The sequence below is a fragment of the Xenopus laevis genome, chromosome 4L, assembly GCF_017654675.1.
Source record: "Xenopus laevis strain J_2021 chromosome 4L, Xenopus_laevis_v10.1, whole genome shotgun sequence".
Classification (NCBI taxonomy): domain Eukaryota; kingdom Metazoa; phylum Chordata; class Amphibia; order Anura; family Pipidae; genus Xenopus; species Xenopus laevis.
Genome location: NC_054377.1, coordinates 26,216,019 through 26,239,555, shown reverse-complemented (window position 1 = coordinate 26,239,555; position 23,537 = coordinate 26,216,019). Strand labels below are relative to the sequence as shown.

The following is a 23,537-nucleotide window of genomic DNA, read 5'->3' as shown; positions in this document are numbered from 1 at the left end:
ACATAAATACATTAAATCCAGCCCTGTATTGCGACAGACAATAACACTGTTTAAACTTGTGTACAAATTATATTACGAAAACAATAACTAATAATATGATAACTATCTATATAAATTATCCAGGACAAAAGAAAATCAATTTTTCAGTTATACAGACACCCAGTAGAATGGGGGGCTGGTTACAGTAGCCTATTGCTGCTTATATATCCAACTACATATGACCATATTCCAATGGCTCGGGCTACTATCCTACTTCTTTATGTGGGAAAATGAAACAACACACCATGGAATATGTATGATATGATTCCTAGCAACCAGTTTGTAATTAGATGCAAGCATAAGGCATGTGCAGCTGCTCTTATACTGTACTAAGTGCTAAACATAAAGGAGAAAAGCCATTGTGCACAAAGTGCTATGCAGCATAATTTACAGGGCATAAAGTGCAGCACAATAAATATGAATATTTCATATTCAGTTGGCATTATCCTTGTACTGCTGTAAATTTTTCTATGACAGCCCCTTGCCCATCCTTGCTTCACAATATGGTAACTAAAATTCTAGGTCACAATAGTAGGCACAAATGTTCTCTCTTGTATCATCTACAGCCTGTCCAGCAGGGCTAAATGTCCTGGCCTCATCTCTAAGGCCTTATATACTGGGAGGCCCATTTATCAAAGGTCGAATTTCGAAATTCATGGGAATTTTTTTAAATTCGAATATATCCACAATTGACTGGGAGGTTATTTAAGGAAAAATTTGAATTTGATCGAATGGTTCCGACCTGAAACTTCGAAGAGTATTCGATTCTTATTAGATTCGTACAAATTGAGTTTTTCTCGATCCCATGTCACGAAGGCTACTAATATCTAACATCTCCAGATGACTCAACGGACCTCTGTCATTGACTTGCACATGAACTCGGCAGGTTTCAGGTGACGAATATTCGAATTAGGACTGTTTCCATGGTGAAGGTGTGATAAATCTCACATTCAAATTTACATTCGAATAGGGGGATTCAATTTCGAATTCGGATTCACTATTCGACCTTTGATAAATCTGCCCCTTGGTGTATTCCGTTTTCAGTTTGAATGATCATATTTAATCAGGCTAAGTTTGGAGAGTGACAGTGGGTTATAGTGACGAGCGAGAGTTGGAAGGAGTTGAAGCAGGCCGCAACTTTGGTCCAATCTTGATACTTGTACAAAGAGCCAAAAGCCAAGTCATCTCTATGAGATTACTCATAAATTGCATGCAAATGCAGCAGATCGCCATGTAACCAGTCAGATATGGTTATATCATATGGTTATATTCATTGCTTCTTCTCCTATTCCATTGCTAGTTTTTTTATGGATCAATGACACCTGTCATACAGCAGGCTTTAGTTTAGCCGTGTGTGTGTCCAATTTTACACATTTCTACCCTTTTAGCAAAAATAGCAATGGATGTATAACCTATATGATAATTAGATGCTTTATTAAGAGAGTAAAGAAAATAATAGTAGATAATGCTTGTTGTAATAAACTCATGGCCAATAGAACACAAACAACCTGCTGTTTTGCTGTATGGGAGCTCTGGGTTTGATCCAAAGCTGCCGTACCATACTCTGCTAAGAAATAAGATATATTTAAGAACACATATACTACCCCCCCCCCAAATATGGATTCTGAGTTTTCTGAGAAATTACAGAATGAACTGTTTTCTAAGCCTTCAGGGATATAAAAAGGGGCCATAGTTTCACTCTTTTCCCTGATTTTTCCATTTTTAATTCTGAATACTTTGTCTAGATGGCAGAAGGAGATATTACCCTTAGGTGTTTCACACTATGCATTCTCAAGCCCTCTCTTTGTCTTCCTCACTCCCTCCTTTCTTTTTTCCCTGAAATGGTCCTGCATACTGATCAGGATCTCTAAGCAAACAAAATACGTGAGGTGCCTCTTAACCGGTCCCCTCCTCAACCCGCTGACCAACAGACAGTAACAATATAGAAGTAGCTCTCCCCTCTCCCCACTGCCTGCCTCTCTCCAAGGTCTTTACTCCCAATATTATTTTATCTCATCCCTAGTCTCCCCTCCCCTATTAATACACCTCTACTATTGTAGTCTTTAACTTACATAACACTTCCGTCACCATCTTTGTATTCTGTCATTTTATTTCACTTACATATCATCTCTCTTAATTTAAATTATAAAAGCCTTTATTATAATTAGAATTAATTTTGCAGAGTCCATACTGTAATCTTTTTAATGAGGCAAAGTAGGTAATCAGTCTATATATCTGCTACATTCACAGATGTAGCTGACACACAGTAGCATATATAAACAAAGCAGAAATATAAAAGATTTGAATATGGCAATATAAAGGAAGGAAATCTTTTACTTACGAGGTCTCATCATTCTGGAACTCGACCTTTCCTGCCACTTCGAGATAATCCTCTCCTGCCTTGGCTGTGCCTTCCATGGTTTTGTAGGGAATCACCACTTTCCCTCGGGCACCTGATCCTCTTACTACTTTTACCCTCATTGTGCCCACACTCTCACTCACCCTCATGCTGCCTGATTCAAAGCTGAAGATGCCTGCATGGTCATCATCAAAAATAGTCACTGTGGCCCTCCAGCCATTCCCCAGTCTTACCCTGCCAGCTCCCTCCTTTACTCCTCTTGCTTTCCGTGGGTTGCTCAATTGTGCATAGAAATGCTCATCCTCCTCAAACACATCATCATCAATAATGCCCAAGCGCAACTCCTTCCTGGTTTCCCCAGGTTGGAAGATTAGTGTACCTTCGGCCAGCTCATAATCAGACCCTGCATTGGCTGTGCCATCTTCTGTCCTGTAGTCCACTTGGATTGCACCCTCTCCTTCAGCCCTTCTACACACCACCCAGAGGCTAACTGTACCACAGTTTTCAAAACACTGATAATGTGTATGTTCAAATTCCACCTCAGTCCAGGGTTCTTCATCGTCTCGCCCTCCCCCTTCTCCACTTCTGGTCCCTCCATCTGTCAAGGCTCTCCTAGCTTGGTCTGCAGCATGCTTCTTCAGTACATTTCCTGCTCCTATCATCATTCTGGTGGCCTGTATCCTGTAGAATGCTCTGCTTTTCTGTTGTTGAACAAGGGCTTGGTAATTGGCCAACTCCATCAACTGTTCCATGTCTTTTCCTGGATATCTTTGACGCATGTCTTTAAAAACTCTGGCCATATCCCTTCTCTCCTCTTCTTCCTCCTCATCTGTTAGTCTTTCTCCTGCAGCCAATCTTAACTCTCCAGCCTCTTCTTGAACTTCTGCATCTTCTGCCCCCACAAGTACTCCTCTGCTCTTGCCTGCCCTGTATTTTGCTCTACCTTCCCTTCCACGTCCAGCATATTTGTAGAAAAGAAGACGCCTATCAGCTATCCAGGCTTGCAAAACACACAGAGGGAAGAATAGGAATGTAAGCAAAGCTTCCCACACCTCCACTTCTCCAGGTGAGGACCATGACAGGATCAGGAAAAGCCATACATAGGCAAAAACACTCCAAAATGCAGTGACTGCAAAGACACGTGGGTGTCGGATACGTCGGGTCTCTCCATCAGGGACAACTGAAACACAAAGGCCAATAATAACAAACATGTTAAATGCTGCTGAGCCTACAATGGTGCTAGGGCCCATATCCCCAGCTTCAAACCCTCGTCCAACCACCTCAATGATTGAAAGCAATATTTCCGGGGCTGATGAACCTAAGGCCATCAATGTTAAATTGGAAACAGTCTCATTCCATAAGCGTACACTGGTGACTGTCACCTCTCCATTCGGGCGCCGGAAAGTTACTCTACGTTCCTGTGATGTTATGACCTCTATGGATGCCATGAAACGATCAGCTATAATGGACATGCCCAGGAACATATAGACAAGTGCCACGAAATACACAATAGCTCGGGCTGCTCTGTCTCCTGTGGAGGGAGGGTGAGGCAGCCAGGCGGGCAGCAGGACCCCATCTATGCATTCACCATTTTGTTCATCGGTGGGTCCACAGGAGGTAGAGTTGGTTGAGGAGCCTATAGTAGGAAGGGGTAATGGCAAGAGCAGAAGGAAAAAGACCAAGAAGGCCATGTTGCAGAGAAGCAGGATATAATGAGGATAAATCAATTGAATCACCTAGAAAAAAAGAGACTTGAATTAGTCAAGTGTAAATATAAAATGGCATTGGGCTATAGCTCATGCAGTGTTTTAATTGCTGCTATTTGTGGCAGAAAAGTAATGTCCCTACTTTCCCCTGATAACTTCTCATATGGTGGAATCCCAAGCATCTTAGAAGCAGCAATGACTTCCCACTTGATTTAGAAGTCTAACTTTGACACAATGGTTTGCCCAATTTACTGTAACGTTTGAAATACTGTTTTGACATATAGTTAAATCTTCTTAATTTGTAATTGAGAAGAATGGATTTTAAGGGGAAATAATGGTGTTTCTCATTTTTTGGAGGCCTATTTATTAAACCTAAATTGTTTCTGGTTGAGTTTTTGAAGGGAAAACGCAAATTTTTAGAGATTTATTATATCCCAAAGCTGCTGAAAATTTGAATCCGAAAATGCGCCATCTAAAACCTGTCAAGGTCATTTAGAAGTCAGTAACATGAAGAGGTTATGATCTGCTCTGGGTTTTGTACAATAATCTGAAAAAAGTCACACGATTCAAATCAACTTTATTCCAGGTGATTATTTGATAAATGAGTTAAATTTGTGGATGGTAGTTAGGTCAACTTTGTTTTAATAAAATAATGAGATAAATTACATTTTTAGTAAATGCCCCACTGTTGGTGTCATTTTTACAAAACATTTTATCAAGGATCTCAGTTCTACTAAACATTTTTAACATTTTACAGCAACATGATTATATGTAGCATTCAACAGCACCATGACACCAATGTAGTTGAGTGACTTCAATTCATGTGAGTTTCTCTGTTTGGAAAAAATAGCTACCATAATCACATCACAAAATAAATTACCTTATTTTTTCTCCTGTGTATTTTTAATGAATTATCAGTAACAACCAAATTGCTACAGTTATAGGTTCTTCTCTCCATGATGATTGAGACCTAGGGTTTTCCAGGTAAGGGATCTTTCTGTAATTTGGATCGCCATACACTAAGTCTGATAAAAACCCAATAGAATTGCTTTGCCACCACTATGGATTCACAAGTTTAGTTAGGAACAACTACGAGGTATTATCGTATTATTACAAGAAAATGGAAATTATTTTTAAAAATGTCCTTCTTGTAATTCAAAACTTTCTGTAACGGGTTTCTCGATAAGGGATCTCATACCAATACAGGTATGGGACCTGTTATTCAGAATGCCTGGGGTTGTCCGGATAACGGATCTTTCCATTATTTGGATCATCATACCATAATTCTATTAGAAAATCAATTAAACATTCAATAAAACCAAAAGGCTGGTTCTGCTTCCAATAAGGATTAATTATATCTTAGTTTGGAGCAAGTACAAGGTACTCTTTTATTATTATAGAGAAAAAGGAAATCAATTTTAAAAATCTGAATTATTTGATTATAATGGAGTCTATGGGAGACAGCCTTTCCGTAATTCAGAGCTTTCTGGATAAAGGGTTTTCGGATAACGAATTCAATACCTGTAGTACTGTTTTTTTATAAAATCGGTTAAGTGAACTCAAGTAAGTGTATAATAGTGACAAACTAAATGACCTGCTCCATATATGACCTTACACAGATGGCTACAGCTCAATATCAGGCTAAACGTATCACTTTCCTGAGTTCAAATAAAAGTATATAGCTCTGTCCTGCATCTGTAGCAAGTAAGGACTCACTGAGATCCTTGCTGACAATGTTGCCCAAGTGATATCCCCAGATTGCTGGACTATAATTTTTAACATCCTTAAAATGTAAAAGTGTGGGTTTGGCATAGGGATGCACTGAATTCACTATTTTGGATTCGGCCGAATCCTTTGCGAAAGATTTGGCCGAATACCGAACCGAATCTGAATTTCCATATGCAAATTAGGGGTGGGAAGGGGAAAAACATTTTTTACTTCCTTGTTTTGTGACAAAAAGTAACACTATTTCCCTTTCCGCCCCTAATTTGCATATGCAAATAAGGATTCAGATTCGATTCGGTTAGGCAGAAGAAATCACCCAGATCTGAATCCTGCTGAAAAAGGCGGACTCCTGGCCGAATCCCAAACAGAATCCTGGATTCGGTGCATCCATAGTTTGACAACACTGACAGGCTGCAGTTGCCACCTGGCCGGTAAAACACCTGCCGAGGCCGGTATTACAAATTTACTTTGTAATACTCTTAAAAAATGCTCTTGGCCCGTCCCCAATTCGCTCAGAACCTTTTTTTTATCCAGGCGTCTGGCCATCACGCATGTTGCCCCTTTTGCGGCACTGTGCATGGCTCCGCCCCATTTGCATCATGGACCGCCCCCTTTTGTTCCCCCCCCACCGGCCAGTAACATTTTTTAGAAAAGGTGGCAACCCTATCTGCAGACTAATGAAATGCCAAACAACCAAAAGCTTAATGAATTACCCATATGTGTGAGGTTGGAGGATTATCACTTTTCCATGAGTCAGGGACTACAGGATGAAAGTGTTCTCTTATGAATATGAGACATATAGATTCACAATACACATTTAGAATCTGTGTTAGTTTGGAAAGTTAAAGGAAATACTTATGGGAAGTAATGAAGCCCACAACTTTGATCTTAAAAAACAAGAATATTGGGAAAGTACTCAACACCTACAGACTAAAAGTAATGGCAGACACAGCGTTTATCTGCCCCGTGTTGCAGAAAAACTGACAGCAGACATAACCTGTCCTACACATGCAACTAAGAGACCCATCTCACATGTGAGACTGACAAGAATAAGAGTGAACTCTATTTTACTCTTTGATAAATATATTCCCCTAACAATCACATACAAGTGAAGAGAGAGATGTGATTTTTTTTTTCTAGAGGCCAGCTCTAGTTTCTTTGAATAATATCCCCCCTAAGCCTTTATGCACTGCGTGAATTCGCTTGATCGGTTGAAACTGTCATACAGAGCAGTATTACTACCTGTGAGCTTGCTCCCCAAGAAATATCTGTTTTTACATCTTAAATTCTGACCCATTTCTCATTCCTATAGATTCTTTTGAAGTTTACGCCGATCATTTCCCTTTATCCGGCACTATTCTGCTCGCTATTCTCTCTACCATTTTCCACCCCTCTGTATTTGCTTTCCTCCTTGCCGGCTAGATTTTCCATTCACATCTCGCCTCTAGTTCTGTCCTTAGCTTGTGTTTCTCTTGTTCTTTCCCATGCTCATTTCTCACTCTGACACTGATGATCTTCCTACTATAAGTTTCCATGTGAATCTTACCTGCTGATCTCTGAATGTCTTTCTGTGTCCTTCACTCACCTCTTTCTGATGTGACACACTTTCCTACCCTCATGTACATTTTTCTTTATATTATATATATACATATATATATTCTCTTCCCCTCTGTTTCCCTAATAATATATTGATTTACTTTTCCCACTCCTCCCCCCCACATACTGCAGATCTCTTCCCATCCCCTTCACTTCCACACTCCCCTCTCCCCAAAATTTGTGAGTGATAATCACCTTCTAAATCCACCGCTGAGCATCTTCCCTTCAGATGTGAGGTAAAGTGGCGTCTGTGGGGATACATATGTCTGGAGACATCCAAGTGCATGCATGTAAGAAGGCATGTGTGTGTGAGCGTGTGTCTGTGTCACAGCTCCAGCTAAATACCCTAATCAGTCCCTGTATACTGCAGCGATCGGCGTATACACACTGCACTGTGATGAGAATAAGGGGGGGGGGGAGAGGCGGGAGAAAGAGAATGTGTGAGGGGAAGAGAATATGTGTGAGATAGGGAAGGTAGAGGCAGAAACTGAGAGTGAAAAATGTGTGATTGCCAATGTAATAGAGAAAACACATCTCTGTGCAGAGGACTGGCAGAAAAAATGAAAGAGGATTTGGGGAAAACAGAAAAAAAGAACCAGTTCTTGCAAATAAGTGTGTTAACACGAGGAAAATATAGTAGTACAAAGATAATTAACATAGATTAGCATACATCATAGAAATGAGAGTGGGTGTATGTGCAGTAATTGGATAAATGCACACACAGAGGAGTAATATATAGTCTGTGCATATTCACAAGCATCAAGAGAGTGTGCTGATCCCTCCTCTACACAAATATGGAAGGATTCTCTGCTCAATATAATGCATGTAAGCTCACATATTCACACACATACTGTATATATAGAGACAGTATATAATGCAGACTCTTTCACAGACTCAAACATTCATTTACACACACTCACTCACTTACTATGGCTCATTTATAATTGCAATTTACAAAGCAATTTTCCAAGTTTTTTTTTGTACCCATAATGAAATCTGGGTAAAAACGAGTGCAATTGTGTTTGAGCATTTTTACAAATCAGATGCAATTGCACTAGAGAGGTTGGAATGGAGGCTGAATAATTTCCAATGCTTGACATTACAGGTCAGGGCACATGGTCAGATGCGGGGAGATTAGTCGCCCGGCGACAAATCTCCTCTTCTTGGGGGCGACTAATCTCCCCGAACTGCCTCCCACCGGCGCTTCACGAGGAAACTTCGGGCGACTTCGGAAAACAGTGCCATCCCAACATTCTAGTCGGCGGGAGGCAGTTCAGGGAGATTAGACGCCCTGAAGAAGAGGAGATTTGTCGCCGGGCAACTAATAATCCCGAATCTGAGCATGTGCCCTGACCCTTAAATGACATCTGCACGAGATTCTTTAGGTGCAATTTTGCTATGCTTATTGGAGCAGCCCATAGTTAGGGTTGCCACCCGGCCAGTATTTTACCGGCCTAGCCGGTAAAACACCTGCCAGGGCCGGGGCTACAAATTAGCCAGCAATGTAGCTGCCGGTAATTTGTAATACCCTTAATAAAAGCCCTTGCCCTCCGGTGGAAACGTAGCTTTTCTTCGTCTTCTGCTCCTCTCGCGATGTGGCCCCACCTCTTTTGCATCATGACCAGAGGCTCTGCCCATTTTTACGTCACAGCCCACTCATTTAGTTACCGCCCCCACCGCTGGCTGGTAATTTTTTTTTAAAAAGGTGGCAACCCTACCCATAGTGGAAATTCAAAAATTACTGCCTCCTTTAGGTTGGCGGTACCTCCATGTAAGAGACCTGCAGCGGGTCGGTTACCCATGTAATCAGGGGTATAACTATAGAGGAAGCAGACCATGCAGCTGCAGAGGGGCCCACGAGGTATTGGGGGCCCCCCCATAATTCATATACAGTTTCAATAAATATTGGTAAAACAAGTCAACTGCTAAACATTTTGGGGGCCTGAAAAATAATTTGCTATGTGGCCCAGTAATATCTAGTTACTCCACTGCGTGGAATACCCACAAAATGGTCAGGTATGGACTAGGAAGTTCCTGATTCACCAACTGGGCGGCAGTTGATTTTTTCCACTTTACCAGATTGATCTGCCTTTCGGAGTGATGCCACTTCCGGTCCATTGTGAGGTCACTTTTAGTCACATGGGTCACTAGATCAGGTGATAAATCACCCTTTAAGTGTAGAGTCATGTAGCTGGTCAGAGGCATAGCGGGGTGGCGGGTGTGGGTTGGGAGTCAGGCACAGGTCTGCCCAACCAGATCCACACAGGTGTCTACTCCATACTGTGCCTGCATCAGTAAACATACTGGCACACTCATCACATTCATCAGACAGACAGGACAGACAAAATGGTGCAAATATGCACAAATGAAAGGAGTGTGCTTAAGTGCACATAAATGAATGCTTTTAATAGGTGCAACAACTGCATCCATTTTTCGCATGACCGAACTTGCGGCTGTGCTGTTAAATGAGCCTAATCTCTATTACAATCGCTCAGATTTTCTCCATGCTCTCTCATTTACACAAACCCTGTCACATACACAACACACTCATATAAAAACATGGAAAACACTCCCTCACATACGTATACCCTCTCTTTTATATACATACTCACATTTAGTCTCTGACACAAACACACCCGCTCTCTCACACACACTTTATTTTATACACATTCTAATGCACACACACAAGCACGCTTTTTCCATCATACATACACACTCACGTAAATATTCATTCCCTGTTTGTTCATAATATATATACAGTATCCGGCCTTGAAATGTGAAGATTTTCCTCTAGCAGAGGCTGAAAAAGCGTGAAAGGATTTATATTAGACATTAATCCCTCTCATTGCAGAGCTGTGCAAAGCTGCGGAGCATAATTTAACTCTTTGCTTCTCAGACTGTGATAAACATGCTACCACTAGGGTTCCTCCTTCGAGTTGAGAAATCTATAACCATTCCTGCACATAAAATATTCTGCCTCCTGAGTATCTGTGTGTTTTGCAGCAGCACAATTAGGACAGCTGAGCGCATAGCAAAATTGTCTCATTATAAATTCCTTGAAAGAAGCAGCTCTGGGCTTATGGGAACTCCATTCTGTCACTGGTGTGAAGCCCTCACCGAAGTGCTCTGCTGCAGAACCACAAAATGACTTCTCTAATACAGTTCTGTGCCTATCCTCCCACAGAACGGGCAAATATATCTTAAAGGGGTTGTTCTCCTTCCAAACAGTTTTTCAGTTCAGTTGTTTTCAGATTGTTCCCCAGAAATAAAGACTTTTTTCAATTGCTTTCCAATTTATAGATGTTCTCTAGTCCCTGTCTGTGTTTCAGATGAGGGATGGATGTATCCTAACGGTCCCTGCCAGATGCACAGTAGGAGGGGGACGGCCAATCACAGCCCTGCAGTCAAGCAAGCACAGACTGGCTTTAGTTCCCTATCAGGTCCTGCTAGCTGCTGATTGGTTCCTGTCCTACAGTACAGTGAGCTGAGAGCCGCCGGCTCCCCTGCACAGCCTGGGAATTCAGGGAGCAGGAAGTGGAGGAGAAGGGAGGGATTATTAGGGTTTTTGCAGAAATATTCAATAAATTAGCCTAAAACACTACTTTTTTTAAGCACAATTCTCCTATAGCTAAATGAGTATAACTGGTACATTCTTGTTTTTTACATAACATGTCTCCTTTAAAGTTTAATGTCCCTGCCTCTGCTGTTTCAGTCTGGCAGCTCAGTAATCCAGGTGCAGATTCTGAATTGTTACAATTTTGAAACATTTAGTGAATACATTTTTCTGAAACATCTATATTAGCAACTATTGTATAAATTCCAACCACTGCCTTTAAAGGGGTGGTTCACCTTTAAGTTCATTCTAAGTGAGTGGTTAGTTCTAAGCAACTTTTCAGTTGGTCTTCATTATTTATTTTTTTATAGTTTTTGAATTATCTCCTTCTGACAATTTCCAGCTTTCAAATGGGGGTCACTGGCCCCCCATCTAAAAACAAATGCTCTGTAAGACTACAAATGTATTGTTATTGCTACTTGTTATTAATCATCTTTCTATTCAGGCATCTCCTATTCATATTACAGTCTCTTATTCAAATCAGTGCATGCTGCTAGGGTGATTTGGACCCTAGCAACAGGCCACTGAAATTACAAACTGCTGAATAAAAAGCTAAATAACTCAAAAACCACAAATAATAAAAAATGAAAACCAATTGCAAATGATATCAGAATATCATGCTCTACTGTAAATCATACTAAAAGTTAACTCAAAGGTGAACAACCCCTTTAATGAAACTCAAGGATTCTGCTCAGCTGGGACAACTATAAGAAATGTAACTAAATGTTTCATTTTAGAACAGTTGGCGACCCCCCCCCACAGCTGCTTTAGAAACACAAAAGAAGGTGAAAGTGAAACTTTACTCTTCAATATTAGAAAAACGATCACACATAGAAAATAGAAAGTAATTGAAAAAAGTCTTTATTTCTGGTGAAACCAACTGAACTGAATAAAAGTGTTGAAAGGTGAACAACCCCTTGAACCCAATTATATCGCTAGAGACTACAATGCAACAAACAAGCACTTTCTGAACTCCTCCAGGGCATCATTTAATTGCACTTCATCCTGAACCTTTCAACTATTCCATCAGGTCAATACATAGAAATCTATTGACAGAACACTCCATGGCATTTACCCTACTACTGATCAGTTAGCAACATTCTTTTTATATTTGTCATAGGACTTTATAGCCTATGGAGGATCCTTAACTGGACATTCCAAAAGTTTATAATAAGCACATCTAACATTTGCCTTGGTGCACAATGTATAGATGTTTTGTACATTTCACTACATGGTGCTAAAGGGCCAATGTCCTCTCTGTTGTGCCCTGAGTGGGAGTAGCCATGATTGCTCTACCAAAGAAAAACAAAAATTCCAATGAAATAGTGATCTCTAGTGACCAAATACTTATTGATAACAGTTTTGATAACAGTTTATTGTCTTTACTGACCATCTGTAAGACATGGTAATGTAATTTTGTTGTTCAGCAAGAACACCTATGCATTATATTTCTTGCTTTTTACATCAATAAATGGGCTGTGTGAGTCCTGCAGAAGATTTATATAGCACCCAAAAACGTTATAGTGTGTGGGTTGGGCAAATGTAGATGCAGGTAGAGGTTTGAGACAATATTTCAGGCAAATAGTTGCAAAATAGGTTTCTTCACATCGGCTCCTGCCTCCTCTTTGCCTGAATAATGCCACCACCAAATGTAAGATGATCTTTGGTTTTATGGCAGGTGGCACATCAGTTGGGGATAAAGCTTCTGCAGGTCAGATTGAGTAGATGGCCTAAGCGGATAAAAATTTGGGTTTATGTGTGGGTAAACCGAGTGGACTGTGTAATGTAACTTTGTGTAACAGACATGCAATAATGCTAGCCACTCACTAAGGCTTTAAAGGGGTAGTTCACCATTAAAGGATTAGTCAACCGTTAAAATAAGTGAATGTAAAATTGATAAGGGGGCTATTCTAAGGAATTTTGCAGTTTACATTCATTCATTATTTTTTTTTATTCCAAGATATTAAGGGATACATGTACTGTTAACAGGACCGCCATCAGAAATCGCAGGGCCCCGTACGACAAAATTTCCTGGGCCCCTGGGCTGTGCCACCGCAAGCCCCACCTACAGGTTTGCCCTCCCCACCCCACAGTAAAAAAAACAAAATAAATAATGGTGGCTAGGGTTCCCACATGTTAATAAAATATAAAAAGATATTGGTGGTCAGGTCCCCCCATAAAAAAACATTTGTGGCCAGGGCCCCCCCATTAAAAAATGGGTAGGACCCCACATGAGAAAAAAAAATTGGTGGCCAGGGCCCCCCCCCACATTATAAGAAAATTGGTGGCCAGGGCCCCTTAAACGTCCATGCCTTCCCGAAGTCAGCAGCTCTCAGAAAGATGGGGGGCTAGATAATCAAGTAAGTGTGGCGTGGCCGGGCCCCCCTTACCCTTGGGGCCCCCTACAACTCTCCCCCCTGTCCCCACCTGATGGCTGCCCTGACTGTTAATATGAATGAATTGTGTTCCAACAACGCCACCTGCTGGTCAGTTTCCCACCAGTCTGACCACCAAGTAGTCAAGGAAGATAGAAAGAGGCTGCTCTGATGTTCTTCTGCTTAGGAAAGATGTGAGAAAGGTTTCTATTTTTTTTCCTAAGCAGAGCAGCCTCTTTCTTTCTCCTGGCAACTTCCTTGACTACTTGGTGGTGAGACTGGTGGGAAAATGACCAGCAGGTGGCGTTGTTGGAACAAAATTTATTCATATTAACCATACATGTATCCCTTAATATCTTGGAATAAAAACAAAATACGGTAAATAATGAACATAAATTACAAAATTCCTTAAAATAGCACTCTCGTCAATTTTACATTCACTTATTTTAAAGGTTTACTTATCCTTTAAATTAAAATGGGTTGTTCATCTTTGAGTTAACTTTTAGAATTATGTAGAGAGTTATATTATGAGAGAATTTGCATTTGGTTTTAATTTTCTATTATTTGTGTTTTTTGAGTTATTTAGCTTTTTATTCAGCAGCTCTCCACGTTTGCAATTTCGGCAATCTGCTTGCTAGGGTCCAAATTACCCTAGCAACCATGCATTGAATTGAATTAGAGACTGGAATATGAATAGGAGAGGATTTAAAAAGAAAAATGAGTAATCAAAAGGAGCAGTAACAATAAATGTGTAGCTTTATTTTGTTTGTTTTGCTTCGAATTGGCCATTCTATAACATACCAAAAGTTAACCACCTCTCACTTTTAGTATGATGTAGACATTGGTATTCTGAGACAATTTTCCATTGCAGAAGTACAGAAGCACTAGGAGTGCTCATTCACAGAGCACTTCTGCTTGGGGGAGTTGTGGTGTTCATCATGAACACAGGGTTGCTTTACTCAGGCAGTGCTGTATTCATGGGGTGGCCACACCCCAAACAAGAGTGCAGAGCATTTTTTTTATACATTAAGTAGTGCAAAGTGCAAGAAAGAGGAGCATTGCACCCATTTTTGCCTTGCTAATAGCACCCAAAATGACCCAGCAAGCCAGAAGATAAATGGGGGGGGTGCAAGTATAATTTTGTTTGTATAGGACTACTATACTTGAGGGTCAATTCACAAGCCCTTTGAATTTATACTGGCAAATACTGATCTAAGCTAGGAATTAGATGCCTTTTAAATCACTAAGTAATTATATTCTAAATGTTGTCAGTTATTGGTAATGTATCGTAAGTCTAGTTGCCCCGAACAGCAGTTTCTTGGAACTGAGAGAAACACTGAAGATCTTGGAGCTCTGTTATGAATTCAGAAGAAAATATATAAAGGATTCCAACTCAGAACAAAGTTCCAACTTTGATGCTTAATCAGGGCTCATTTATCAATTCCAGACTTTGAGGCATGTTCTAGTAGCATAAAGACATTCCTACTGCCACCTTGCAGTCTACCAAAGGGGTTACCAAACAACCAAAAACGGATTAGTTTATGGATGAGTACATAGGACCTCTTGTCTTTGTCTACCAATCACAGCCCTTACTTGTCAAGCCGTTGAAACTTTTTGCACTCTTGTGTGGCTCCCTGACACTTTTTATGGCTCAAGGGTTAAAGGAGTAGGGGTTCCCTGGCATATTTCAATGGGTTTTACAGAACATTTAGTGCCCACTGCGGAAACAGGGGGGACTGTTAGAATCCATCACTTCACAATGGAACAAGGCGAGGAAGGGGTTAAATTACACTGTGAGCCTAAGGCAAGAGACTGGTCTCTGTCAGCACCGGCAGTTTCAAGCTGGGTATAAAATATCAGACACATTTCACACAAATGTGAAATGTGTCTGATGAAGTGGGGGCCCGGCCGTGCCACCTCTCCTGAAGTCCCGAAAAGCCAAAGTGCCAAACATCTGAAGTCCCGAAGCTGCGAAAAGACCCGAGCCGAAGTTGAAGTCCTAAAGCGGAGAAAAGACGCGAAATCAGCTAAAGTTGAAGCAGTGAAAAGACCCAAAGTCAAGAAAGGAGCAGAAGTATTGAAGCCACCAGTTCAGTTCTACTGAACACCAATGTGTTATTTTAATACTCTATAGGCCACCAATGTTTCTTTAAAAAATATTCTCCGGGGCCCCAATTTTTTTCTAACTTGTAAGGGGGACCCTGGCACCAATGTTTTTTTAAAAAAAAAATTGATGGGTGGTCCTAGCACCAATTTTTTTTTTTTTAACTTATATGGGGCCCTGGTCACTAATTATTTTTTTTGAACTTGTAGGGGGGCCCTGACCACCAATTGTTAAAAAAACATTTATGGGGGCCCTGGCGCCACAGTTTTTTTCAACTTATAAGGGGGCCCTGACCATCAATAGCTTTTTTTTGTGTGTGTGTGTGTGTGGGGGGGGGGGGTTACTGTTTTTAGTGCTGTTGTCTGTGTGGTCTTTTAACTATGGTGTGGCTTGGGGGCTGGGGAGGGGAAAGTTTTGTTGTACGGGCCCCCGTGATTTCTAATGGTGGCCCTGTATAGAACCATCAGTATGCGCACAAAATCGGAAACTAGAATGGTGTGTTCACCTTTACACAATCGCATCTGGAAGATTCCCTTGACTGCAAGCATAGTAAGTATTCCTACAGAGAGACTCTCATGGTTTCCTTTTATTCTATCAAGTATGTCTTTGTAAAAAATTGTATTTATTTTTCACATTCAGAAAGTGTTTATACACCTTTTCTACATGAGCCTAACTGAATGAGCTGATGTCAAAAAGATGGGTTCTCTTTAAAGAAGAAGGAAAGGCTAAAATTAAGTAAGCTTTATCAGAAAGGTCTATATAAACAAACAGTAACCCTCTAAGTAATGCTGCTCTGAGTCCTCTGTCAAAAGAAACAGCTCATTTCTTTCCTTCTATTGTGTACACATGGGCTTCTGTATCAGACTTACTGTTTTCAGCATAAACCTCCAGGGCTAGGGCTTGAGCATGCTCAGTTTGCTCCTCTCCCCCTCCCTGCTGCAATCTGAACCCAGAGCTATGAGTGAGCAGGGAGAGACTCAGGCAGGAAGTGACATTGCACCAAGCTAATATGGCAGCTGCTATCCTAAACAAACAGAGAGAGCTTCTAGAGCTGTTTACTCAGGTATGGTAAAGCATTCAGCAGAATGAATATAGTGTTATAACTTGAAATATTGTGGCTAATCTATTGGCAATAAACTAAAATGCAGAGGATTTTCTGAGGTAACACAATATATAGCTCATAATAATGTTAGACAAATGATGTATAAAATTATGGTAGTAATGGGTTATGCTTTAGTTACAAAGGTTTTCCAAGACATTTAGGGGCATATTTATCAAAGGTCAAAGTTAAAAAAACTTCACATTTAAAAAGACCAATTGAATGGTGGTCGAAGTTTTTTGAGGTCGAAGTGAGCCTACTTCGAATCTTACGATTCGAAGTAGCGCTACATTGATTCAAAGTTTTTTTTTTACTTCGACCGTCGATCTCCCAAACTCCCCCAATTGGTGAATGGCCGATTTGGACGATTTTTTCCAATTCGAATCAAAGTTGGACTATTCCCTAGTCAAGGTACGCAAAAAATTACTTCGAAATTCGACGTTTTTTACTTCGAAAATTCACTTCGACCTTTGATAAATCTGCCCCTAAGTAAGCATTGATCACATGTACCACTATAACTGGCCTCCATGTTTGGCCACCTCATCATACACAGTATCAGTCTGAGGATGAAGGTAATGCAGAGATGCTACAGGGCAGTCTTTATCTAAGACAGCTGTGAGGAGTAGGATGCATTATAAAAGCAACTTTTACTCTATCCTAGCTACACATACCTCTCCTGCCTTATCCTGAGTGACAGCTTTGCCTTATCTCCACAAACCCTAACCCTACTACCACACGCTTTTCACTCTATGGTTTGGTTAAACAATGACCGCCCACATTTCGGAATCTCATTCACTGATTGGCTCAAAATATAAGCATCCTAATGGTCAGACTGTATGGCAATCAAGAAAAAAAGGCGGGGCTAGCTCTGACTGCGACTACGATCCTTCCTGATTGCACGTGACAGTCTTGTGTACAGCGCGCAGCTAGAGATGGAGGGAGGCGACACAGCAGGTAAAGTTGTTCTAAAGGCAGAATGGGATACTGCGGGGGTCTCGAACAACAAATGCTTTTATGGCTGTGGCAAGCATGTTTGCAAAATGGTTGTTGCGATAACTTATGACTTCTTCCACAGTGAGAAGACAAAGGCATGTGATTGGCACGAGAGTCAATTAGCGTGAAATGAGGATAGCTCTGTGTGCAGCAGTTCTCTAGTTTGGAATTGCAGCAGCTATCAGGTTGCTATGGTTCACTTTACCCTAGCAACTGGGCAGTGGTATGAATGAGACGAATTGAGGTTAGATCAAATCTACTTATAAGTAACAAAAAAGTGTTTTCTGGCTGCCCCCCAACAATAAGACCGCTTTTTACATTGCAATCAGCTATTCTATATAACATAGTTAACAGGATTATTGAGCTCCACCTTCATGTGTTATTTTTAAACATGACAATTCCATGCAAAATAAAACTCTGGTGATTACCTCCACTAGCCCACCATATAATTACTGTCTATGTCATCTAACAGCAGCCCATAGCCAGAACCCACAGATTGGCAGTCCGGGCCCAGGGTTGGACTGGGCTGGCGGGATGCCCATTGTGCCCCCGGCTCTAGTGGGCCCCGCCGGCCCAGATCCGCCACCTGGATGTAATATTGTCTATATTACTCCTTTTAAAGTTTTACAAAACTTGTTTCTGCCCCCGACCTGGTAGCAGATCAAAGTGGGTTTCGGTTCGGATTGCGGGGTCTGGTCCGGTTCCGCACAGGACTCTACCTCAGGGCCTCCCGTCAGGCAACCGCGCCTCCGCTCGTGTGCGCACTTGCACATGCGTGTCAGCACAGCTTTTTGCTGCGATCAAACATTGCTGACGCGGTGGGGGGGGGGGAAGGTTGCAGGACGGGAGGCAGTGAGGCAGCATCCCTCAGAGTCCAGAGGGGGGGCCCTGAGGCAGAGGCCCCGGTGGACCCTGTCTGGGCCTGCTGGCAAGTATCTTAGTAGCCCATTGCTTAGCATGTGAGTGGTTAGCATAGGACTTTGTACTACAGTTGCCTTCTGTAGTTTATGAAAAAACATACAGGCAGTTTAAAGTAAAAGAAAACCCTAGTAATAATATGGCTAAAAATGCCATTTTATATAATAACTTATTGTACCAGCTTAAAGTGTCAGCTGCTCAATTGCAGCAATGATCCCAGACTTCACACTTGTCATGGGGTCACCATCTTGAAAAATGTCTGTGACATTCACTGTTGAGAAGCAAAGCTTAGGGGTCGTCAGTAATTATCCAGCAGAAAATGAGGTTGGTCTGTAATAAAAGCTGTGGCTTGCTCAGATATTGATTGGGCTAAGAAGAAAACCACATCATCTAAGGACCACATTGGAGACTGACTGTGGCCGTGATGGGTCTGCAGAGCCCCATTTGTTATTTAATTGTATAACTGTGGAAGGGGCTGATTAACTTTTGCAGAGGACCTTGATTGGTCCATGCTCCATATCACTGGGCCCCCTGGAAGCCATAGGTTTTGGTCTACTGCCCAAGTCATCCTGATATTAGTCCACCATTGGCCTGGAGTCTGAACAATTGGATCTCAGATTTTTTCTGGGTGGCAAAATAAGAGAACAAGCTCTCAGTTAGCAGGTTTCCCAAGTGAGGGGATCTTACTGTATACTCTGACATGATGATAGAAGCTATTGGTATTAGGTACTTGATTTGAAAAAGTCTAATATCACTCTTCCCTTTTATGGGAGTTCTGTAATTTTAAACTCTATGGTGGTTTATGTAATAAAAGGCACTAATTTTGCCCATGTGCAATAACCCATAGCAAACAGCAGGTAGAGTTAAACCTGTCACCTTTTTAAAAGCGAACATCTTATTGGTTGCTATGGGTTATTATTACTGGGCAAACTTAGTGCCTTTTTATTACATATGGTGGTTTGAAGAATAAGCAGTGTTTGAAGTCTCCCAGAGGTGTGCCAATCAATGGAGGGTGCACCACACCTCATGCTTTTTAAAGCATAATCTGTTATTAAATTATATCATTTAACCTCAGGCGATGCCAGAATAGGCTTGTGTTATTAAAAGGGAGGGGTGGGTGAACTGGCTCAACAGGTAGTAATACTTCTTCTTGGAGGAACCTTCCCTAACACCCTGTAGGTGCCATATTTTTATTTTCCTATGTTCTGCCATATTTCCTTATCGGCATTTATTTATAACAAATTAGGAACAAACATTTACTAGACCTCAGATATTTATTGCTGCTTTCCAGAATTGATTCCAAACTAGAGATGCACCGAATCCAAGTTTTGGTTCGTGATTCGGCCAGGATTCAGCCTTTTTCAGCAGGATTCAGATTCGGCCGAATCCTTGTGACTGACTGAACAGAATCCTTAATTTTCATATGCAAATTAGGGCGGGAAAGGAAATCACGTGACTTTTTATCACAAAACGCGGAAGAAAATTTTTTTTATATACATTTTCCTTTCGGTTTGGTATTCAGCCGAATCTTTCACAAAGGATTCTGTGCATCCCTGATCCTAACCAGCTTCCTTCTAATTACTTAGAGGCCCCTCACAAACATAGTAAATAGTGTGAATAACATGGTGGGCTAAGGGTATGTTGACTTACAAGTGTGTTTTACAGCTGTGCCATAACTTAAGTGCATGTAGAGAGAGCATTGGTTATAAACCGTTGATTTAAAGGGCAACTAGCAGATTCCTACTTTCATACTATATAAAGCAGCATTTTATTAATAAAATATTTATGTTAGGGGGTTATTTATCAAAGGTCGAATGTAAGAGTTTTTTTATAACTCAAATGAACTCACAACTTGAATGGTGTCTTATTTAAGAAAAAACCCAAATGCAAAAAACTTGATTCAGCTAGTTTGAATTGCAAAACTCGAAAACTTGGGCAAAACCCTCCGAAAAAAACTCGAACATCATGCAGGCTATTAACATCTTCAAATGGTTCAAGGGACCTTTGCCATTGCCATGACCTTGACAGGTTCTAGATGGTGTATTTTTGGATTCAAGCTACTTCCAGGGTTTGGGTATAATACATCTTAAAAAATTTGAGTTTTATTTGTTAACCCAAAAATGTGTTTCGACCAAATAAATCACCTCGAAAACTCGAATTTTTGAGGAAAACACAACTCAAACCTTTACAAAATTATATTATGTGTGGTGGCACGCATGATACTCACATATAAAGTCAGTGAAAGAAAGAATCCTTGTTTTGACCAGGTCACATTATTGACAGTCCAATAAAAAATGTTCACCAGTTTGTGGCCTGCCCAATGTAAAGGATATTGAAACATTTGTCTTTGTGTTGTAGCATTGGAATTTAATTAAATGGGATGGACAAACAACATATCAACTTCAGCTTCTGGTTTCAATTTGAAAATGTAAATAAAAGCCAAGCTAAAACATGGTCCTTTCTTGATTTTTATTTGTAGTATGGATTTTACTGAAATTGTCCCACCTGTATGCATTTTTTTTTATTTCTTGCTATTATTTTTACAGGTTCAAAACATTCAGTCACCCTGAATAATGGTGTTTCTATGCCACTTCTTGGCTTTGGCACCTTTCGTCTGCGTGGATTAGAAAATCTCATTAGAGCTGTGGATGCCGCTTTGGCTTGTGGGTATCGCTCGTTTGACACGGCAAGTGTATATCGAAATGAAGGGGATCTAGGCTGCGCCTTACGACAACTCCTTCCTAAGTATGGCTTAACTCGCTCAGATATCTTCATTACTAGCAAGTTATCTCCTGCTGACTTAGGTGAAGGCACACGAGAAGCCTGCCTGCGAAGCATATCAGAACTGGGATGCGACTACCTGGACCTGTATTTAATTCACTGGCCAGGCAAGCAAGGCTGGCGTAGTGATGATGCACGTAATGTTGATGCAAGACAAGTTAGCTGGAGGGCAATGGAGGATCTCTATGAGACTGGACTAATTAAGGCAATTGGTGTATCTAACTATACAGAGAAGCACTTAACACCGTTGTTGTCTTCCTGCCGTGTTCCACCAGCTGTGTTGCAAGTGGAGTTCCACCCACGTCTTCCACAGAAGGAACTTTTGGCCTGGTGCAGGAAAAATGGGGTTCACCTCCAGGCCTATTCCTCTTTGGGCTGTGGGGAGTTGCTTGGTAGGGATGAAGTGAAGGCAGTGGCTAAGAAACATGGACGCTCACCATCTCAGGTTCTACTACAGTGGGCACTTCGAGAAGGTGTGGGAGTTATTCCCAAATCCTCAGATCCTGTGAGATTAAAGGAGAATTGTGATGTGTGGGAATTTGAAATGTCAGAGTCAGAGGCAAGTCAGCTGGAGGGTGATGGCAGAGAAGAAAGGTATTGTTGGGACCCAACAGGAGTAGCATAAATGTATGACTTATACTTATGTTTCAGGTTAGCTTTCTCCCCTTGCTTTTAGAAATAGTGATAACAGATCTAACTTTAATTCTAAAAATGCTTTAGGAAGCTTCATGGAGCCCCTCAAACAGCATGACGTGCCAGAAACTGTCCCTTTCCATTGTTACTTGATGAACTCTCTTTGAGTAGGATTTGCAGTCTGCCTGCAAGAGGGCCACATGCCGGCCCTTTGCCAGACATCATATTATATTGCTCATTGGCCAATACACTTTTAGGGGATCTTAATATGACACTGCTCTCTCGGCCAGGGTGTGCGAGTGTAAGTTTTTCTCTTTTACTGCTCTCTCTCTGTCAGGCCTATGGCTAGGGCCAGACAATGCAGATGATTGTGGATTCTCCGCAGGCGGAGCCCTGCTGCTCCCCATGTCTTCTGAAGGCATGGCAGTTTTCGGCTCAAAATGTTGCATTTAAACACCGAAATCTGTAGCTTCTGCCTGCACCCAGACTGAAGACAATGCTTCCAGGTGCATATAGAGCAGGAGCGGTTGGGGAGCGGATTCTCTGCCTGCTGAAATCATCAAGGGTAAAACTACAGGGAAGAATTTGATCAGATTATGTGGGTCAGATTTTTTAACACTACAGATCAGATTCCCCCTATAGCTAGAATGTAAAATCAGATTAGATGATGTCAGATGGTGTAGTTTGTTTATATATCTACATCTGACAATCAATTTATTTCATTGGGGGAAAAAATTTGGTCAGGCACCAGATTTTATCTCGTCAGATGAAGATGCAGCATTCGCATCCGACGGACAAATCTGGTCGGATGGAAATTTTACATGTAGTTTACCATCAGATCAGTCCCATTATATTTTTATCCATGCGACTACATCTGACTTGTAGGATGTGGTTTGTCAGTCCAACACTACTATCCTACAAAGCCCTAATTGTTATTTCTGCTTTCACAAGCTGCAATGTTCAAGCAGAGTAGGTCATAGATTCCCTCTAAATATTCTGGAGGCCTTTAATCTCAGACCTAAGCAGGGTCCCACTTACCACTGTGGTAAGCAGCATATTGCACGTGTGTTCTCAGGTTTTGTCCTACAGATACAGAACATATGAAGACATACCCGGCATGCACCTCAGTAGTGAGCACCGGAGTAAGGAATTAAGGGAGTTCTGGGAGTGCCTATGAAACCTGTATGCTGCAGATAAAGAAAACATCCTACAGAATATCTGACTATTCACTTGCATGCAGAAAAGATTGCCGTGATTATTGTGAAAAGCATATATATATATATATTTACTCTATACTTTGCATAGAATCAAATAAATAAAACCTAATGCCAGAGGGGAAATAACACAAGTTGATTTTGTTTATTTTATGTCCCAGGTATAGTTTTCCAGAGGACTGGCTGCTGCTATTTTTCAAATTAAGCAATGATTAAAGGCCATAACATGCCAAGATTTTAAAATGAAGAGTTGAGGCCCTTAAAGGAGTGGTTTACTTTCAAGTTTTAGTATGTTATAGAATGGCCAATTCTAAGCAACTTTTCAATTGATTTTTATTTTTTTATAGTTTTTGAATTAATTGCCTTCTTCTGACTCTCGTCC

At 41.1% G+C, this 23,537-nt stretch overlaps 2 protein-coding genes across 3 annotated transcripts in view; one reads left to right on the top strand and one right to left on the bottom strand.

Moving 5' to 3' along the window:
* Nucleotides 1–7,826, bottom strand: part of LOC108713907 (sodium/calcium exchanger 1) — a 29,234-nt gene extending 21,408 nt beyond the window's left edge. For both annotated transcript variants that reach the window (XM_018257618.2, XM_041590001.1), the window contains exons 1-2: nt 7,621–7,826; nt 2,381–4,134 (exon numbers count right to left, since the gene is read on the bottom strand). In XM_018257618.2, the coding sequence (XP_018113107.1) occupies nt 2,381–4,089 (1,709 nt within the window). In that variant the 5' untranslated portion in view covers nt 4,090–4,134; nt 7,621–7,826. The remainder of the gene's footprint in view (nt 1–2,380; nt 4,135–7,620) is intronic.
* A 9,610-nt stretch (nt 7,827–17,436) lies between these two features.
* On the top strand, nt 17,437–23,286 carry XB5994047.L (uncharacterized XB5994047 L homeolog). The gene is made up of 2 exons (XM_018257617.2): nt 17,437–17,570; nt 21,074–23,286. The coding sequence occupies exons 1-2, from the start codon at nt 17,549–17,551 to the stop codon at nt 21,931–21,933; spliced, it is 882 nt and encodes a 293-aa protein (XP_018113106.1). The 5' UTR covers nt 17,437–17,548; the 3' UTR covers nt 21,934–23,286.
* The last annotated feature ends 251 nt before the right edge of the window (nt 23,287–23,537 follow it).